Source organism: Vombatus ursinus, unplaced genomic scaffold (genome assembly GCF_900497805.2).
Source record: "Vombatus ursinus unplaced genomic scaffold, bare-nosed wombat genome assembly UNPS02014832.1, whole genome shotgun sequence".
Classification (NCBI taxonomy): domain Eukaryota; kingdom Metazoa; phylum Chordata; class Mammalia; order Diprotodontia; family Vombatidae; genus Vombatus; species Vombatus ursinus.
Genome location: NW_020954610.1, coordinates 18,752,324 through 18,768,763, shown reverse-complemented (window position 1 = coordinate 18,768,763; position 16,440 = coordinate 18,752,324). Strand labels below are relative to the sequence as shown.

Genomic DNA, 16,440 nt, shown 5'->3' with positions numbered 1-16,440 from the left:
CATTGGCTGAAAAACTGGGGGTGGGGGAAAGCATGAGGTAAAGACAAGAAAATGAAGAAGAGTTTATTAGCAATAGAGCTGGGGTTACAGAGGTCACAACGAAATGAGACATAAATGGACTGTAGGACTGAGGAGGAAAACCAGGAGGAAGTAGGAAGGGAAGGGCATTTTTTGTCTCAGCACCTGAACTGAATCAAAGGATTAAGAGGAAGAGGAGCTCAGAGTTTGCCCACCGCAGGACGAAGGCCTCCACCTGCCAGGGTCCTGTAATGACTGAATATGGCACTGATGCTGGTGGCACCAGTGTTCAGAACCGGTTCACCTAAACACAGGAAAGCTTGGGATATAGGATAGGGAGTATAGGTGGTATGGAGTTCTTTCAGGTTCTTCAGTCCGTGCTCAACTCACCCCTGGTGTTAGTCACATAGCCTCTCTCCACATAGTGGCAGGGGATGAGACTCCCCTAAAGAATCTTTTGGGTTGAGTTAGCACTCAGCTCCTGGTCTCTGAGTCCACAGAAGCACAGGCTCTTTAGCACCCTTGGGGCACAGAAGTGCTAGTTCTCAGTCTGCTCAGGTTCTAAGGTGGTTTGAGGTTTTGTTTAATTAAGTTTTATGTTTTTAATGAGCAGAAATCAATTTTATCTCCTTCCCTCCCTCCGATGTCCACCCCATTGGAAAAAGAAAAAAAAAATTCCATGCATAGTCAAGCACAAGAAAAATCCCTTATTGGTTGTGTTAGAAGAAATAGGTCTCATTCTACACGTACTCTAGGAACAGTACTTAATAAAGTGTGGCTTCATGGGTCATCAAACTGGATAGTGTTTGTTCAGACTTAACTGAGGGGGAAAAAAGCAACCTATAGTGAGTCACCAAAGTCCTACTGGAATCCGTTCTATGTCTCTGTCTCTCTGTCTCTGTCTCTCTCCCTCACTCTCTTTCTCCCACACACACTTCCTATTCCCTTTCTTTTACACAAACGTACATGTACACATAGGCACGCACACCATCCAAGGTTGGATTGACACATGGAGTGAAGAAGCAGCTATTCCATGGCCCTCTCTACAATGAATTTCTGCTGTTTCTAAGTTCTTTCTGGTGGATTTGTGGACTTGCTTTCCCCTGAAAGGACCTGGCAGGGCTGTACAAACACAGATGGTTTGATATAAAGCTCTAATCTTTCCTAGCTCCAATCTTACTTATTATCTAGAGAGCTCTTTGGAAAAGATTTACTTTATAAGGTTTTTAAGTCTGTAAAAATTGAAAGATGAACTTAATGTAAGCCTTTTTTTTTTACCATTTTCATCATTGCTTAAATCCATTGAAACCTGGATAACTGAGGCAGCTGGTATACACACACACACATACACACACACACACACTGCTGCCATACAAACTGAAAATTGTTCCCCTTTTTACCATCCAAAGCTATTTCAGTGCTTGCCCATGTTCACTGTGCCTGAGTGTGGTTATATTTCAGATGCCTCAGTCAGTCTCCTGCTAAAATTAAAAAAATAAATCTGCAATGGGTTAAGGAAGCCTTTGAAGTTAAATGTGTCTGAATTGTTAATTTCCCTTGACAGGCCCCCAGAAGAAGAAAACAACTGTGCTTTTTTTTCTTCATGATGTCAAAACACCTTCGCAACAGCCTTCACAGAGACAGATCTACATTTCTTTTTATTAGATCATCATTTCCTGTCTCTCTGAACTGAGAATTTTATTGGTGCCACTTCAGAATGAAATCATTGCCACAAAAGGAGGGAGTGGTAAAAGAGTGTGCACACATGCATTTAAAACTACATATGTCCACCAGTCTGCATTTCCAACAGGGTACTTTGTCTATAGTACATTGATCTAAATCAGCTGATGCTGTATGAGGCACTTAACTTGGATGTGTATGTCACTATGCAAAGAATCATATGGTACATGAATGTTCTAAAAACAGGTTCTCTCCTTTTCTCTCCATCTTGCATGCTCAAGGAAGATAACCCAAAATAAGGTTTTAAACTTTTATGATTATGCTAGTTGCTTTATATTTGTAGATTTGGAAGCCTCTTGCACCAAGGACAGATAGAGTAAGAGTGTAGCAAATGGAAAGAGGTTTCAGGGGAAGAAAATGATGGAGATAGTGTAATCCAGGGAGTGGGATTGCCTAAAAGACATCCATTGGCAACTAACAGTCTTTTCTCAATATATTACCAAACATCCTTCTTCTGACCAGCTTGCTTAATTTCTCCTCACCCCAACCTCATAACCACATAGGTCCATTTTTAATAAGCATGCTACTAAGGAAGAAGTGCTGGATGAATAGTGGATCCAGTTTTGAATCCCAGCCAGGTTATTTACTACCTCTATGACCTTGGACAGTGAGTTCAGGAAAACCTTGAGAAACCAACGCATGCAGAATCCTAACAAACCCAACCAGACTGAAGAGCCAGGCGTCCATTTCTATAAGAAGCAAGGGCAAGGAAATACGTTCACTGATGTACCAGACTGGAGATCTGATACAACCACAAGACTGACTGGTTAGATTAACCCTGTCGCCAGAGCAAAAGCTTTGAGGATTAGCACAACATGAACATCTGTGAATTTTGAGCCCTGGACACAGCTGTCTCCAAGGTCCTGTTAGAGATTTTTTTTTTCCTCCTCAGTGTTTGCCTGGAGGTTCAGGCCACGCAACTGTTATAAATTTCTATAAATTTCCCACTCCAAAGAGGATTCTGAAAATGAGACTCCCCCTCTCTAGAGATAAAAAGAAAGTGGTGAGTTTGAGAAATTCATCTCAACACCTTTCTCTTCCCTCATTTCCACAGTCCAAAGCACTCCGAGAAAAATGGCTGCTACAAGGAGTGCCAGCTGGTACTGCGGAAGAAGAGGAAGCTAGAAAGCGACAGTCTGAGGAAGATGAATTCAGAGTTAAAAAACTTGAAGATAACATTCACAGGTAAGTGGTTTCAAGTACGGACTGGACACTGTTCAACCAAACAACAAATACCTGTGGTCTTCCCCTTCCTCCCTTCCCTTACTCCTACATCTGATTTTGGCTTCAGTTTTTATGGGACCATTTTATGTGATATTGTCAGGGAATGCATGTATTTTTTTCCATGAAACTGAAGCTTATGTCCTTCAAGAGCAAAGGTTTTTTTTTATTTGTGAGGCAATTGGGTTTAAGTGACTTGTCCCGAGTCACACAGCTAGTAAGTGTTATGTGTCTGAGACCGGATTTGAACTCAGATCCTCCTGACTCCAGGGCTGGTGATCTATCCACTGTGCCACTTAGCTACTCTGAAGTGTTGTTGTTTTTTTTTTTAACAAGTTGTTTTGAATAGAAAACTTTATTTAACATATCATACATTTCTGTGCCTTGTTACTCAGAGTGTATTGAACAGCATTTAACATTTTTTTTTACGACAATGAATCAGCATTATATTATGCTATGCTATAGTTCAATGATGCATTCAGGGTTTACTGAGGTACGTAGGGCTAATTGACCCCAGGCTGCCATGCTTTTGGAGTTCCTGTGTCTGTTTATTATAAATTTTTAGTCTGTCTCCGCCATCCTTCTCAAGTTTCTAATTGTTTACTTATGTCATTGTGCCCACCTATAAATCAGGAGTTCTGTAACTTTTTAAAAAAATATTTTGATAACTGTATTTCAATATTATTGGTTTCCTTTGTATTGTATCTTATACATTCAAAAACATTACTTTTTTTTTTTTTTGGTTTTTGGTGAGGCAATCGGGGTTAAGTGACTTGCCCAGGATCACACAGCTAGTAAGTGTCAAGTGTCTGAGGCCAGATTTGTGCTCAGGTCCTCCTGACTCCAGGGCTGGTGCTCTATCCACTGTACTACCTAGCTGCCCCAAAAACAGTATTCTGAGGAATCGGTTTCACCAGACTGCCCGAGGGATCCCTAACAACAAAAAAGGTTAAGAAGAATCCTTGTTCTAGAAAATACCATCCTCAAACTGGGAAAGCCTGAAAAAATAGACGAGCTCAGAAAACATTGTCAGTGATGCTAACATCAATTCTGCTAAGGTTTTGATGTATCAATTAGGTACTTTGGCCTTAAGCTCCAGCCATTTAGTAAAGTTTGCAACACAAGTCTCTGTAGGGACACAAACCACCAGGAAACACAAACAGGGTCACAAATGGAAAATCCCATAGGTAACCAGATTTGCAAAACTGTCCTACTGCTACTATAGGCTCTTCCTATGGTCTCTTGCCCTCTCTGTGAAGTCCTTCCTATAACATATGGACCAATTTAGGAATACCAACCCAAAAGCCTAGGCTGACTGCTTTTATGAGCTATGAATAACAAAAAAGCATCAAAGAAGGAGAAACACTTTTGTCCTCATCACAGCACTGATTACAACTACTGCCTTCCTGTCCCAAAGATACATTTTCCTGCTTCCCCAGTTTTGGCAACAGTGGAATGAGTATTAACCTTATAGGCAAAAGACCTAGGTTTGAGTTCTCTATTTATCATTTACTAGGGCAAATGTGAAAAGGGAAAAGTCACTTCTTTTTTTATGAGGCTTAATTGCTTCATTCTAAAATGAAACTAATAATATTTCCATCACTTAGGGTTGTTGTGAAGATCAAATGAGATAAAATGCTATATAAATATTGTTATTTTGCTTCACCTTGCCACTATTTGTTCTGCTACTGAAATGGCTATTTAAAGCTTTAATTCCAATCAACAGAATCTTTCTCCCATTACCCAAGAGGACACAAAGTCATTTCGATCCAATTTGCTGCAGTATTGAACTAACCATGCCTTTTTTTCCCCATTCAAGCAACAGTATTAAAATGATGCCTCAAAGTCTCATTTTAAACCTTAGCATGCTGCAATGAAAATAACTTGCTATTGAGTCTTAGAACCAAAGCAAACTGTGCATAGGACTACGTAAAGAGTATATTTTCAGACTTAATAACTTTTATCAATGCAGCAACCAACTACAATTCCACAGGACCAATGGTGAAGCATGCTGTTCACCTCTTTACTGAGAGGTGATGGACTCAAGATGCAGTATGACAGTTTTAGACACAGCTGATGTGGGAATTTATTTTGATTGACTATGCATATTTATTACAATGGTTTTCTTTTTCCTTTTTTTTAAAAACAAATTTAGGAGAGGTGGGAAAGAGTGGGGCTAGGGATAGCATTGTCTCTAATGCAGCAGCTCTACCCAAATTCGTTCCTTACACACCATTGCCACGTCTTCCAAATATGGTTGTTCCTTCAGATCTCTTTTCATTTTATGCCAGTATGTTTTTCTTCCTCCATTTTTGACTGTAGGTCCTCTCAGGATAAGCTGCGTCTCACTTTGGGTCTCATGCCAATCTCTTCTTAGATTTACTCTTTCTTCAAATTTCTATCACTGTTCAGTGAGGTGATAATGCTTGTAATCTTCAGTGATCCTCCATTGTAGTGTTTAGCAAATGAGTGTATCATAGAGCTATTTTTGCTCCTGAATGTCATGTATTTCTGCTTTGGCAGGAGAGTGAATGTTTGATGGATGAGGAGATTCCTGTACTCTTTTAGCCTCCTTGTTATGGCATCTGTTTTACATCATTTCTTTAGGAAATGGTGATAGAGTCAATATCTTTATTCTTATGTTTTTTTGTTTTTTGTTTTTGCCTTTTTTGGTGAGGCTATCTGGGTTAAGTGACTTGCCCAGGGTCACACAGCTAGTGTCATGTGTCTGAGACTAGATTTGAACTCAAGCCCTCCTGACTCCAAGGTCGGAGCTTATCCACTGTGCCACCTAGCTGCCCCTATTCTTATGTTTTCTCTTAGGGAGTTGACAGTTTGTCAAAGTTAGGTTGGAGCTGCTGAAATCACACATATGATATGATATGCATTTATTAAGCTCTGGAGATACAAATAAAAAAAAAAAATCAAAGACAGCCTTCCCTGCAAGGAGCTTAAAGTCTCTATTGGGGGATGACAGTCCACACAAGTTAGCTGAAAAGGGGGCAAGAGTACCAGAGGCTAGGGGCAGAGGAGAGATATGGTAGATGATGGTGGAATTAAAACCAAGTAGAGCAGCAGGTGGCAAATGAAGAGATGGCAGGCATTTTGAGCCCTCTAAAAAGGGAGGCTATGAGAGCAGTCTTTTCATCTTTATTTTTTCTTCTAATTTGGTGGGGGTGTTTTGTTTGGGGATTTTTTGTTTGTTTTTTTCACATTTGCCCTGATCAGTCAGTGAACTAATTGCACACAAATAGCTGATCCAAAATGATAGCTGTGAGGCAGCTAGGTGGCACAGTGGATAGGGCGCTGGCCTTGGAGTTCAAATCCAGCTTCAGACATATAACACTTACTAGCTGTGTGACTCTGGGCAAGTCACTTAACCCCAATTGCCTCACCAAAAAAAAAAAAATGACAGCTGTGTCTACAATCACAGAATCACTGCATTTGAGATTTTGAAAGTGATCATCTGGTCCAACCTATACAACCCATCAGCTACTTCCTCTTTGTTAAGATGTAGTCAGTTTCATTTTTATGAGATTTTTCACTTCCCTGATAAATGTTTATTATATCCATGTCAAAGATTGTCCACACCTCAGAAGAGTGTGTTTCAGGAACCTGCCAATTAGTAAATCCTGACTAGATATTGAGCAGCTAAGCATCTCGGTGGTTAGAGTGTCAGGCCTGGGGTCAGGAAGACTCATTTTCACGAGTTCAAATCTGGCTGCAGACACTTACTAGCTGTGTGACCCTGGGCAAGTCATTTAACCCTGTTTGCCTCAGTTTCCTCATTTGTAAAATGAGCTGGAGAAGGAAATGGCAAAACACTCCAGTATCTGCCAAGAAATGTGGTCAAGAAGAGTCAGACATGACTGAAATAACTTAACTTGAATAGCAAGATCTCACAGACTGTTTTCCTTTTGTTACCTGAAAAGCCTGGTTCATAGCCTCAGCTTGCTTCCATAACCCACAGATGGATAAGACAATCCTTGTTTCCCCTAACACAGACACACATGATCAGCCTCCTGAGCTCTGAGTTATGTGGAAGGCAATTGCAGGGAATAGCTCTAATTCACAGATAAGAGAATGGAAAGGGATGGCAACGGTATTAAATTCCCTGAATTCATGGTCCAATCCTAACTTACCAAGTTTTACCTCTGGGGTGCTATATGCATGCTCTGATTTCTCCAGAGCTAATTGGGCCTATCTCAACATTACTAGTAGAAGCCAGCCTTCTGACATTGCCTTATATAGCCCTCCTGTTGATTATGGTGGTGTTGAGAAGGTTTTGGAAGCATCTGCTCCCAGTGGCTGCCTGAGTCACTCTCATTGATGCACCTGGGTTCTGGCATCCTGCCTCAGGTGTGATTACTTCATCATAGGGTATGTTCTGCTAACTAGTTCTATGACTTCAATGGAGACAATACTCTTTAAGCCTCAGTGTTCTATAGCCTCCTTTCTCTCTTCTTCCCTTATCTATAAAATGAGAGCTCAACTAAAAAAAAATCTGTAACATCTCTTTTAGCTATAATTTTTTATGATTTTAGTAAAATCCTGACATAATTCAACTATATGGCCTATTCTTGGGCCCTGTGTTTTAAGAGGAGTGGTGCAGTGGAAAGAACACTGAACTTGGAGTTAGGAAGACCCGAGTTCAGATGTAGCCTCTAAACTGGCGCAAGTCACTTAAGCCTCAGGTTTCTTGTTTCCAAAATGAGGAAAGTAATAGCACCTGTCTTCCAGGTTATTGTGAGAATAAAATGAGATATTTATAAGGTGCTTATCTTGGTGCCTAGCACATAGTAGGCAGTTAATAAATTACTGTTTCCTTCTTTCCATAATCCTAAAAACATTCAACATTGTCTGTGCCAGATGGAATTGGTACTCTTGTGATGACAGGACAGCTAGGGATTTCTTAATATAATTCCTTTTAAGTCATTTTGTTTGTTTCTCTTAGGTCTTATAACCAGAACATGAAAGGCAGTTGGATTTAATAAATCATTATTAGATATTACTCCAACAGAGTGGTCAAGTATTCAGCATGTATTCAAAGTGAGTTTCAGACCAACACATTTAGTTTAACAGTGGGATTTGTGGTGAAAGCTGTGGTAGAAGTTCACAAGAAACAATCTCTGGTCCCTTCCAGCTCTGGTCAATGTTGTGTCTGTGTTCACTTGTTTCAGTCATATCTGACTGTTTGTGACCCCATTTGGGGTTTTCTTGGCAAAGATATTGGAGTGGTTTGCCGTTTCCTTCTCCACTCATTTTGCAGATGACAAAACTGAGGCAAACAAGATGAAGTGACTTTCCCAGAGTCACCCAACTAGTGAGTGTTATATGTCTGAGGCCAGATTTGAACTCATCTTCTAGACTCCAAGTCTAACACTCTATCCACTCTGCCACTTAGCTGCCTATTTTATTTTAAAAGAAAAACAAGCTCTACGTAATACATTCACAAATTTCACTTATAACCCTCTCTTTCTATTAACCATTTAATAACCATTAAATGTTAATAACCATTTAAAACAGAATATACATTAGTGACTCCCAGTCCTGAGGTTCCTGGGGGAAAAGGGAGGAGATTGTCACAGCACTATTATAAGGGGTCCTGCATCCCTATGTGTAACAGCCACTGTCATTTTTATCTTCACTTGGCATCAACAGAAGTTGCAGCATAAATAATGACTTTTTAAAAATGAACAGATCAATTATTGGACTTGGAGTCAGAAAGACCTGTTATATACCTCTGACATTTACAGCATGTGACTATGAACACATCTTTGTACTTCTCAGAGATTCATTTCCTTATCTGCAAAATGAGAGAAAGAAAGGAAACAATTCTTTATTTTCTGCCTAGTATGTGTTAGGCACTTTTTTTTTATGAGGCAGTTAGGGTTAAGTGACTTGCCCAGGGTCACACAGCTAGTAAGTGTCAAGTATCTGGTCTGAGTCTGGATTTGAACTCAGGTCCTCCTGACTCCAGGTCCTGTGCTCTATCCACTGCACCACCTAGCTGCCCCAAAGTCTTCCTAATCTTTTTTTGGGGGAGGGGGGTGAGGCAATTGGGTGACTTGCCCAGAGTTACGCAGCTAGTGAGTGTTATGTGTCTGAGGCTGTATTTGAACTCAAGTCCTCTTGACTTCAGGGCCGGTACTCTATCCACTGCACCACCTAGCTACCCCTGTCAGGCACTTTTTAAAGTGTTTTGCAAATACTGTCCCATTTCATCCTCACAACAACTGTGGAAGGTAGGTGCTATTATTATTCCCGTTTTATACTAGATGAAACTCAGGCAGACAGAGATTAAGTGACTCACCTAAGGTTACACAGCTAGGAAGTATCTCTGAGGCTGGATTTGAAATCTGGTCTTCCTGACTCCAGGCCCAGGACTCTATCAGCTGTGTCACCTAGCTATCTCTTCAGTTGTTTTTCATGTCCAACTCTTCATGACCCCATTTGGGGTTTTCTTGGCAAAAATTCTGGAGTGGTTTGCCACTTCCTTCTCCAGTTCATTTTACAGATGAGGAAACTGAGGTAAACAGGGTTAAGTGACTTGCTCAGGGTCACACAGCTAGTAAGCATCTCTCCTGAGTTTTTCTGACTCCAGGTCCAGCACTCTCTCCATGCACCACCAGCTGCCCTCCTGTCACGTGTTGGTTTTTTGGTTGTCTTTTGTGCTTGAAGAGGACCAAGATGACATTACTATGTTGGGGTCAAGATAAAGTGCGGCTGACTTTGGCTAAGCAGAGCAATATGAGTTCAGAAAGCTCTAGACCATAAATCAGACATAAATAGTTCATATGAACATTTGCAGTGGAAATGTGTGCATCTCAGCTGTCACATAATAAATGCTTGTTGACTGATGATGTTAGTTCATCCTTATACTAACATCAAATGCCACCCACAAACACTTGTGGAGACCCTACCTAACTTCACAGGGTTGTCGTTTTGCCAAATAATGTAACATATATAAAGCACTTCTCCAACTTTAAAAGCACAGTGTAAATATTAGCTATTATTTCCTCTATCAGCAGATTAAACTAATCATACAATTCCTATCAAATTTAGAGCCACTCATGTAGATGAAAGTTTCTCTGTTCTAGTTATTCTCTCTGAGGGAGACCAGCCATCAAGCTAATTTTTCTTTCCAACTTGATTAAAAACAGACTAACTCAACCCATGTAAATAAGGAAGAAGCTAAGGAAAATTTCAGGTTTAAGGAAATCTCTCCTCCTCTTCAAGGATTTGAAGCCAGAATGAAAAGATTTGTGGCCTGAAAATATATCAGAAAGGATAAAGAGGGAGAATGAAACTCATTTAGTGCCATGTACAATTAGATTCTTATTCATTCTGACGTATTTTCCGTGTATAATATGTGCACATACCAAACAATTAGGTAATTTTCCTGGCTCTCTCTAGTGGCCAGAAGGAAAATTGGCCTTGCTGAACACGTACATTCCAAATTGACAAAATCAAAATTTACACACATTTTTGTTCAGTCTTAACATTTTTTTTCCTTCACCAAGAGGGGATTTTCACTTGCTTGTGTTGATTTTAAGATGCTATCTCTATTATATCATTTGTCTGCCACATGTTTGAGTAATGTGAACATTCTAGGTGAGTTGCAAGTCCAATTTATGACTGTCTACGTGCACTGGACTTCTTGCCCTGGGGTTTGCCTTCTGATTTTCTCATCTTGAGTTCCACCTGAGATTTCTATCAGGTTTCATTCAGGCTTCTGAGGTTATAGCAGTCAAAAAACATTTATTAAGTACCTACTATGTGCCAGATAATGTGCTAAGCCCCGGGGATACAAAAGTTCCCAAGGAACCACAGTATAATGGGAGAGATGATAAGGAAACAACTACTGTATGTTCAAAAAAGCCATATATAGAATTTGAAATAATCAACAAAGGGAAAGCACTAACATTAACATAGATGAGGAAAGATGACAGGTGTAAGACAACATTCCAGATATGGAGGAAAGCCAGTAAAAATGCCATGAGTCAGGAAATGGAGTGTCTTGTTCAAGGAACAGCAGAGAGGTCAGTATCACTGTGTCAAAGCCTACATAGAGGTGTGGGTGGCATATAAGTATAAGGCTTTTATTTATAAAACCTAGACAGAAAATGCTGGAATTTTTTTTCACAGGGAGTGGGGAGAAAAGCACTGAGACTCAACATGTTGACTGATTCAAGCCCAGAGCTGATTGTACATTCTGAATAGAAATCAGTACTGAAATAGGGCATAGTAAATACTCACTATCATTGTACATTGTCACAAGTACTAATTCAACTAGCGTCTTACAAAGAATTCCCAAGATGGTGGCATGACTATCAATTATTGTGCCTGGCTGAAGACACTCAATTGATCTAGTATTAGGAAAATGGAATCACATGAAGCTGGGTTATTAGCAGCAGCTGCATGATAGATTTTTAACTCCAGGGTTCATGTTAATTTCAGTGTTGAAAAGATACTTGAATTGGAAAATTAGAGATTACTCTTAACTCTTAACACTCTCCCTTACTGGTGGACCTTGGGGCAAAAGGTAACTTGAATGAGTTAGGTCAGAAGCATTTGATACAGTTTTATTTATTTCTGGGTATGCAGCTTATAGAAGGAATCAGTGGCTGCGTGCTTATCTAAGCCCAGTGTGATGTGATGGGTAGAGGACTGGACTTAGCATCAGGAAGGCTTGGGTCCAAAGCCCACGTCTGCCACTTTGTAGTTTGGTGATAAGATAATATGGCAAGTCACTTAAGCTCTCTCACTCCGTATTATTAAAATGAGAGATTTGGACTAGATTGCCTCTGAGGTTCCTTTTAGCTTAAAAAAAAATGACATTCCTATAATTCTACATTTGCCAGTTCTTTCAGTTGTTGTTATACAGTCATTTTTCAGTCACGTCTAACACTTCATAACCCCATTTGGGGTTTTCTTGGCAAAGATGTTGGAGTGGTTTGTCATTTCCTTTCCCAGTTCATTTTACAGACAAGAAAACTGAGGTAAACAGGATTAAGTGACTTGCCCAGGGTCACACAGCTAATAAGTGTGTGAGGCCAGATTTGAACTCAGGAAGAAGAGTCTTCCTGATTCCAGGCCCAGCACTCTATTCACTGCACCACCTAGCTTCCAGTTCTTTCAGTGACCTATATTTAATCAAACACCACACACAAGCACTTGTAGGGAACCTTCATATTTTTCCATTTGTCTGCCTCGCTCAGGCCCCCACCCGCATCCCACTAGACCCAGTTTTCCTTACTTAAGCCCCGTAGTCAGATTCCTTTGCAAAAGTAATTTCTGCAGTCAATCATTGCATCCTATTATGATTAAACTCTTCCTTGAATATCCTTAAGTTTAAATTTACTTGCAAACAGGTTGTTCCCCATCAGTTCCCAGCCAGAGAAGAGTTTGGTGAATTTTTAACTTCTTGAATCTCTGCTGAAGGGAAAACAAACTTCGGAAATCTTTGCATGATTTACGGTGATGATTTTTCACTGCATGACACTTTGCATGTGGTCTCCCCTTTAGACTGTCAGCTCCTTGAGGACAGGGACTGTGTTTTTACTTTTTCTTCATATTCTCAGCATTAAGCGTAGTGCCTGACACATAGTTACTTAATACGTAGCACTTAATAAATGCTTGTCGACTGTTAGTACATTACTTATCCATTTTTCTTTTTGATATCTTTACCAATCAGAAATCCCCAGGAAAGTTTGTATTCCCAGATGTATACCAATAACATTGAGCATGAGCACACATAAAAAAAAAGTTGCAGGAATTCGACAACAAAAATAAACTGAAATTGGCTCCAAATGTCTGTCCCAGAAAAGGCAGCCTCAGAAGGATTCGGTGAATTCCTGCTTTCTTGAGTCTCCGTTGTAGAAGAAACAGACGTTGGAATTCATTGTATGATTCATGGTGGTTATTTTTAACTGCATGACACTCTGTTATTTTACAGCACTGAATGGAAAATTGGTATATTCTACATCTGTGAATTAATAGCCAGTTTCCCCACAATACTAGGCAGCCCACACACAGCAGTATAGTTCTTTTTCAGATTTTTTCTCCTAAAAAATTTACAAGATAAATTTTATGATATTAAGGGTTGTTACAGTGACATTAACTGCCTACAAGGGCAGATTCTAGGACAGGAAAACTTGGGTTCAAATCACATACCAACTAATTCACTAACTATGGGCAAGTCATTTAAATTTCATTCTAAACATCAGTTTCTCCATCTGTAAAATGAGGATAATAAAATCCAGAGCATTCAATTCATAGGGTTTTAAGTTTCAAATGAGATATTGTATGTAAATCAATTTGAAATTTTAAAAAACACTCTCCAAATGTCAGCTGTGTTATTATATTTATCAGTATTTGATCACTGAATGAAATCTGCAACCTTTGAGGGCACATTTTTTTACTTTTTTTTTTTTTAATTTTTAGGCAATTGGGGTTAAGTGACTTGCCCAGAGTCACACAGCTAGTAAGTGTCAAGTGTTTGGTCTGAGGCTGGATTTGAACTCACGTCCTCCTGACTTCAGGGCTGGTACTCTATCCACTGTGCCACCTAGCTGCCCCTTGAGGACATATTTTACAAAGCTAAGCCATCTGTTGTCTTCATTCAGCAACAATGCCAGTTCTCTCTAGTGTATTAGAGGAGTGTGTGTACATAGTAGGTGTGGCACTGAGAGATTAATAATCTGGAGATATATTTTGAATGGGGAACTCTGAATCCCAAAGAGTTTACCGAACTCTTTTTATTTTTTGAGAGGTTGTTGCAATAAGCCCTTGAAGGCTTTTGATGGAAAAGCATAAAGAGTTGTGTAAAGATTCATTCTAAAACATAGAGCATAAGGAAAACTGTCCTTCAGGGCAATGAGACTGTGGACAGCTAAACTTGAAGGAAACCCGATTATTATGGCTTATGGCACCCTACATTGACTAGTTAATATTGAGGAAAATGTACAAATTAAACTTTGTGCATCTTAGGACACCTTAGATTTTTTTGACTTAGCTGGACTTGGGGTCAAGAAGACCTGAGTTCAAATTGAGCCTCAGACGCTTACTAGCTGTGTGATCCTGGGCAAGTAATTTAGCCTTTCTGTGCCTCAGTTTCCTCATCTGTAAAATGAGGATAATAAATTGCACCTACCTCCCAAGGTGGTTGTGAAGATCAAATGAAATAATATTTGTAAAGCACTTTGCAAGCCTCAAGGCGCTATATAAATGATAGCTAATATTACTATTATTTTTTATTTAGTTTAGTTTTCTAACTAGACCTGTGATTTCATCAGTATAGGAAACTAACAGTGTGAAAATTCTTTCTATTAATACAGATCTGCCACTCATTTATAATTTACAATCTTAGAGATTTGCCTGGGGACACCTAAAGGTTTGACTTTTCTGGGATCATATAGCAAATATGTGACAGAGAGGGATTTGAACCTATTCTGACTACAAGGCTTACTGTCCGTCTACTATGACACCATAAAGAGCTTAAAAAACAAACAAACACATTCTCGTGGATTCTGTCTTCTTTAGACTACTATCTGCCATTTCAGCTCAAGTATCCCTTTTGGTATTGTGGCATTGATCCTGGAGGCTCATGGGGACTGTCTTTTGTCTTTGTATCCCCAGTGCTTAGCATAGTGCCTGGTACATACTGAGTGCATAATAAATGCTTGTTGACTAACTGACTGGGGATGGGAGAAAAAAAAAATCCAGTGAGGTGGAAAAGCTGTGACTTGTTAACATCATGACCAAAGAACTATTAGGACTCAGCTGCTTCAGGCTCTCGCATGCTGAAGACTGGCCACCAGGACTTGGCTACATGGGGCACTTGACCTAGGTCTGTTCCCACCAGGACTTCCCCCCATGCTAGTGTGTTAAGTGACCAGAAGACACTAAGTCCATCACTATCAAGTTCTTCCCTAAAACCCACTCAAAGAAGTATAGACCATTATATAATTCATCCCCTGAGAACGCTTTCTGTGTACTTCAAGGTAGCGGCAAGTGGCTAATTGTCCCTAGGAACTGGAGGTTCATAGTAACTCTTCTCTCTCTCTCTCTCTCCACCCCCCTCCCCACTTCTCCATCCCCCACCACAGAGGCTCCCCTCCCCTCCCAAGTAACAAGCATGTTGGAGACAATGCCCATCTTTGTTATCTAACTGAAAGGAAAGATTTTAGGCTGATAGAAGGAAACAGTTCCATTCTGGAAGAAGAATAGTTTGGCTTGATGGGGCAGTATGGTATCCCTCATACAATACAAAGGGACTGTTCAATATAATCTAAATAGTTCTTGATAGATTGATTAATCATGAAACCTACCTGGCATCCTAGAACTCCAGTAGTTGAAAAACTATTAGAGTATTACTAATATACTTCAGCTGTTGTTCATCCTTCATTCTCAAAGAGGACCAATGACATCATGAGGATGATGTCTTGACTTGTATGTGAATTGGATATAAGTGAGGCAGAGCTGCACAAAGTCATCAGCCTCACTCTCTCCTCCAGAGTTATCAGAGTCCAGTGGCCAAACAAAAGTCAAGATGGCCCAGGATGCAGTGGGTGAACTTGGCCTTTTTAAATGAAGATCTTTTTCAGGCCTCAGTTTAATAAACATTAGCTAGTCAAAATTCAGGAACCTTATTAGTATTGACAGTTATCTTACTTTTTCTTCACTTTATAAATTGTTACCAACATCTGGGCGGCTAGATGGTTCCAGTGGGCCTGGAGCCCTGAAGTCTCTTCTTTGTGAATTCAAATCTGGTCTCAGAAACTTACTAGCTTTCTGACCCTGTACAAGTGCCTTAACTCTGTTTATCTCAGTTTCTTCATCTGTAAAATGAGCTGGAAAAAGAAATAGCAAATCACTGCAATATCTTTGCCAAGAAAACCCCAAATAGGGTCACAAAGAGTTGGACACAACCAAAACATGATTAAACAACAACTTGGATCTGATTTGGGAAGAAATCTTAGGATATTTCAAAACCCTTAATATTAAAACACTATAAAAGTACATAGTAAGTACCTTTTTATCATTTTTAATAAAATTTTCTATTTCTTTACATTGTCTAGAGATATAATTGAGATTTTTATGCATAGATATCTCAGTAGCTCCTTGATCCCCTTGGTATGGGCACTTGTCCCTCCACCAATTCATATAGAAACCCTTCCATTTCTTCTTGGCTTATATGATTATTGTACACACAGTTCCATAAATCCTCCATAGAGAATCTGCCCAATGTACTGGAGAATTTGCTCTAAATCTTTTAAGTACTTTATGAGTACAAATACCAGCAGTACTTAAGATGTCCATCTGTGGTTCTCCATCTTGCTACATGACTGGTTCACCTCCTTTTCTAATAATAAATGGCCCAAATGATTGTCTCATACTGATAATAACATCCCGTTCTGATATCCTGCAGCCTGCTTAGACCTACCATGTGACTCTCCG

At 39.7% G+C, this 16,440-nt stretch overlaps 1 protein-coding gene across 4 annotated transcripts in view; it reads left to right on the top strand.

Annotated features, from left to right (window-relative positions):
• LOC114026076 (paralemmin-2-like) overlaps nucleotides 1-16,440 on the top strand; it is a 508,213-nt gene that overhangs the window by 134,761 nt on the left and 357,012 nt on the right. For all 4 annotated transcript variants that reach the window (XM_027839691.1, XM_027839690.1, XM_027839692.1 and 1 more), the window contains one exon: nucleotides 2,813-2,943. In XM_027839691.1, the coding sequence (XP_027695492.1) occupies nucleotides 2,813-2,943 (131 nt within the window). The remainder of the gene's footprint in view (nucleotides 1-2,812; nucleotides 2,944-16,440) is intronic.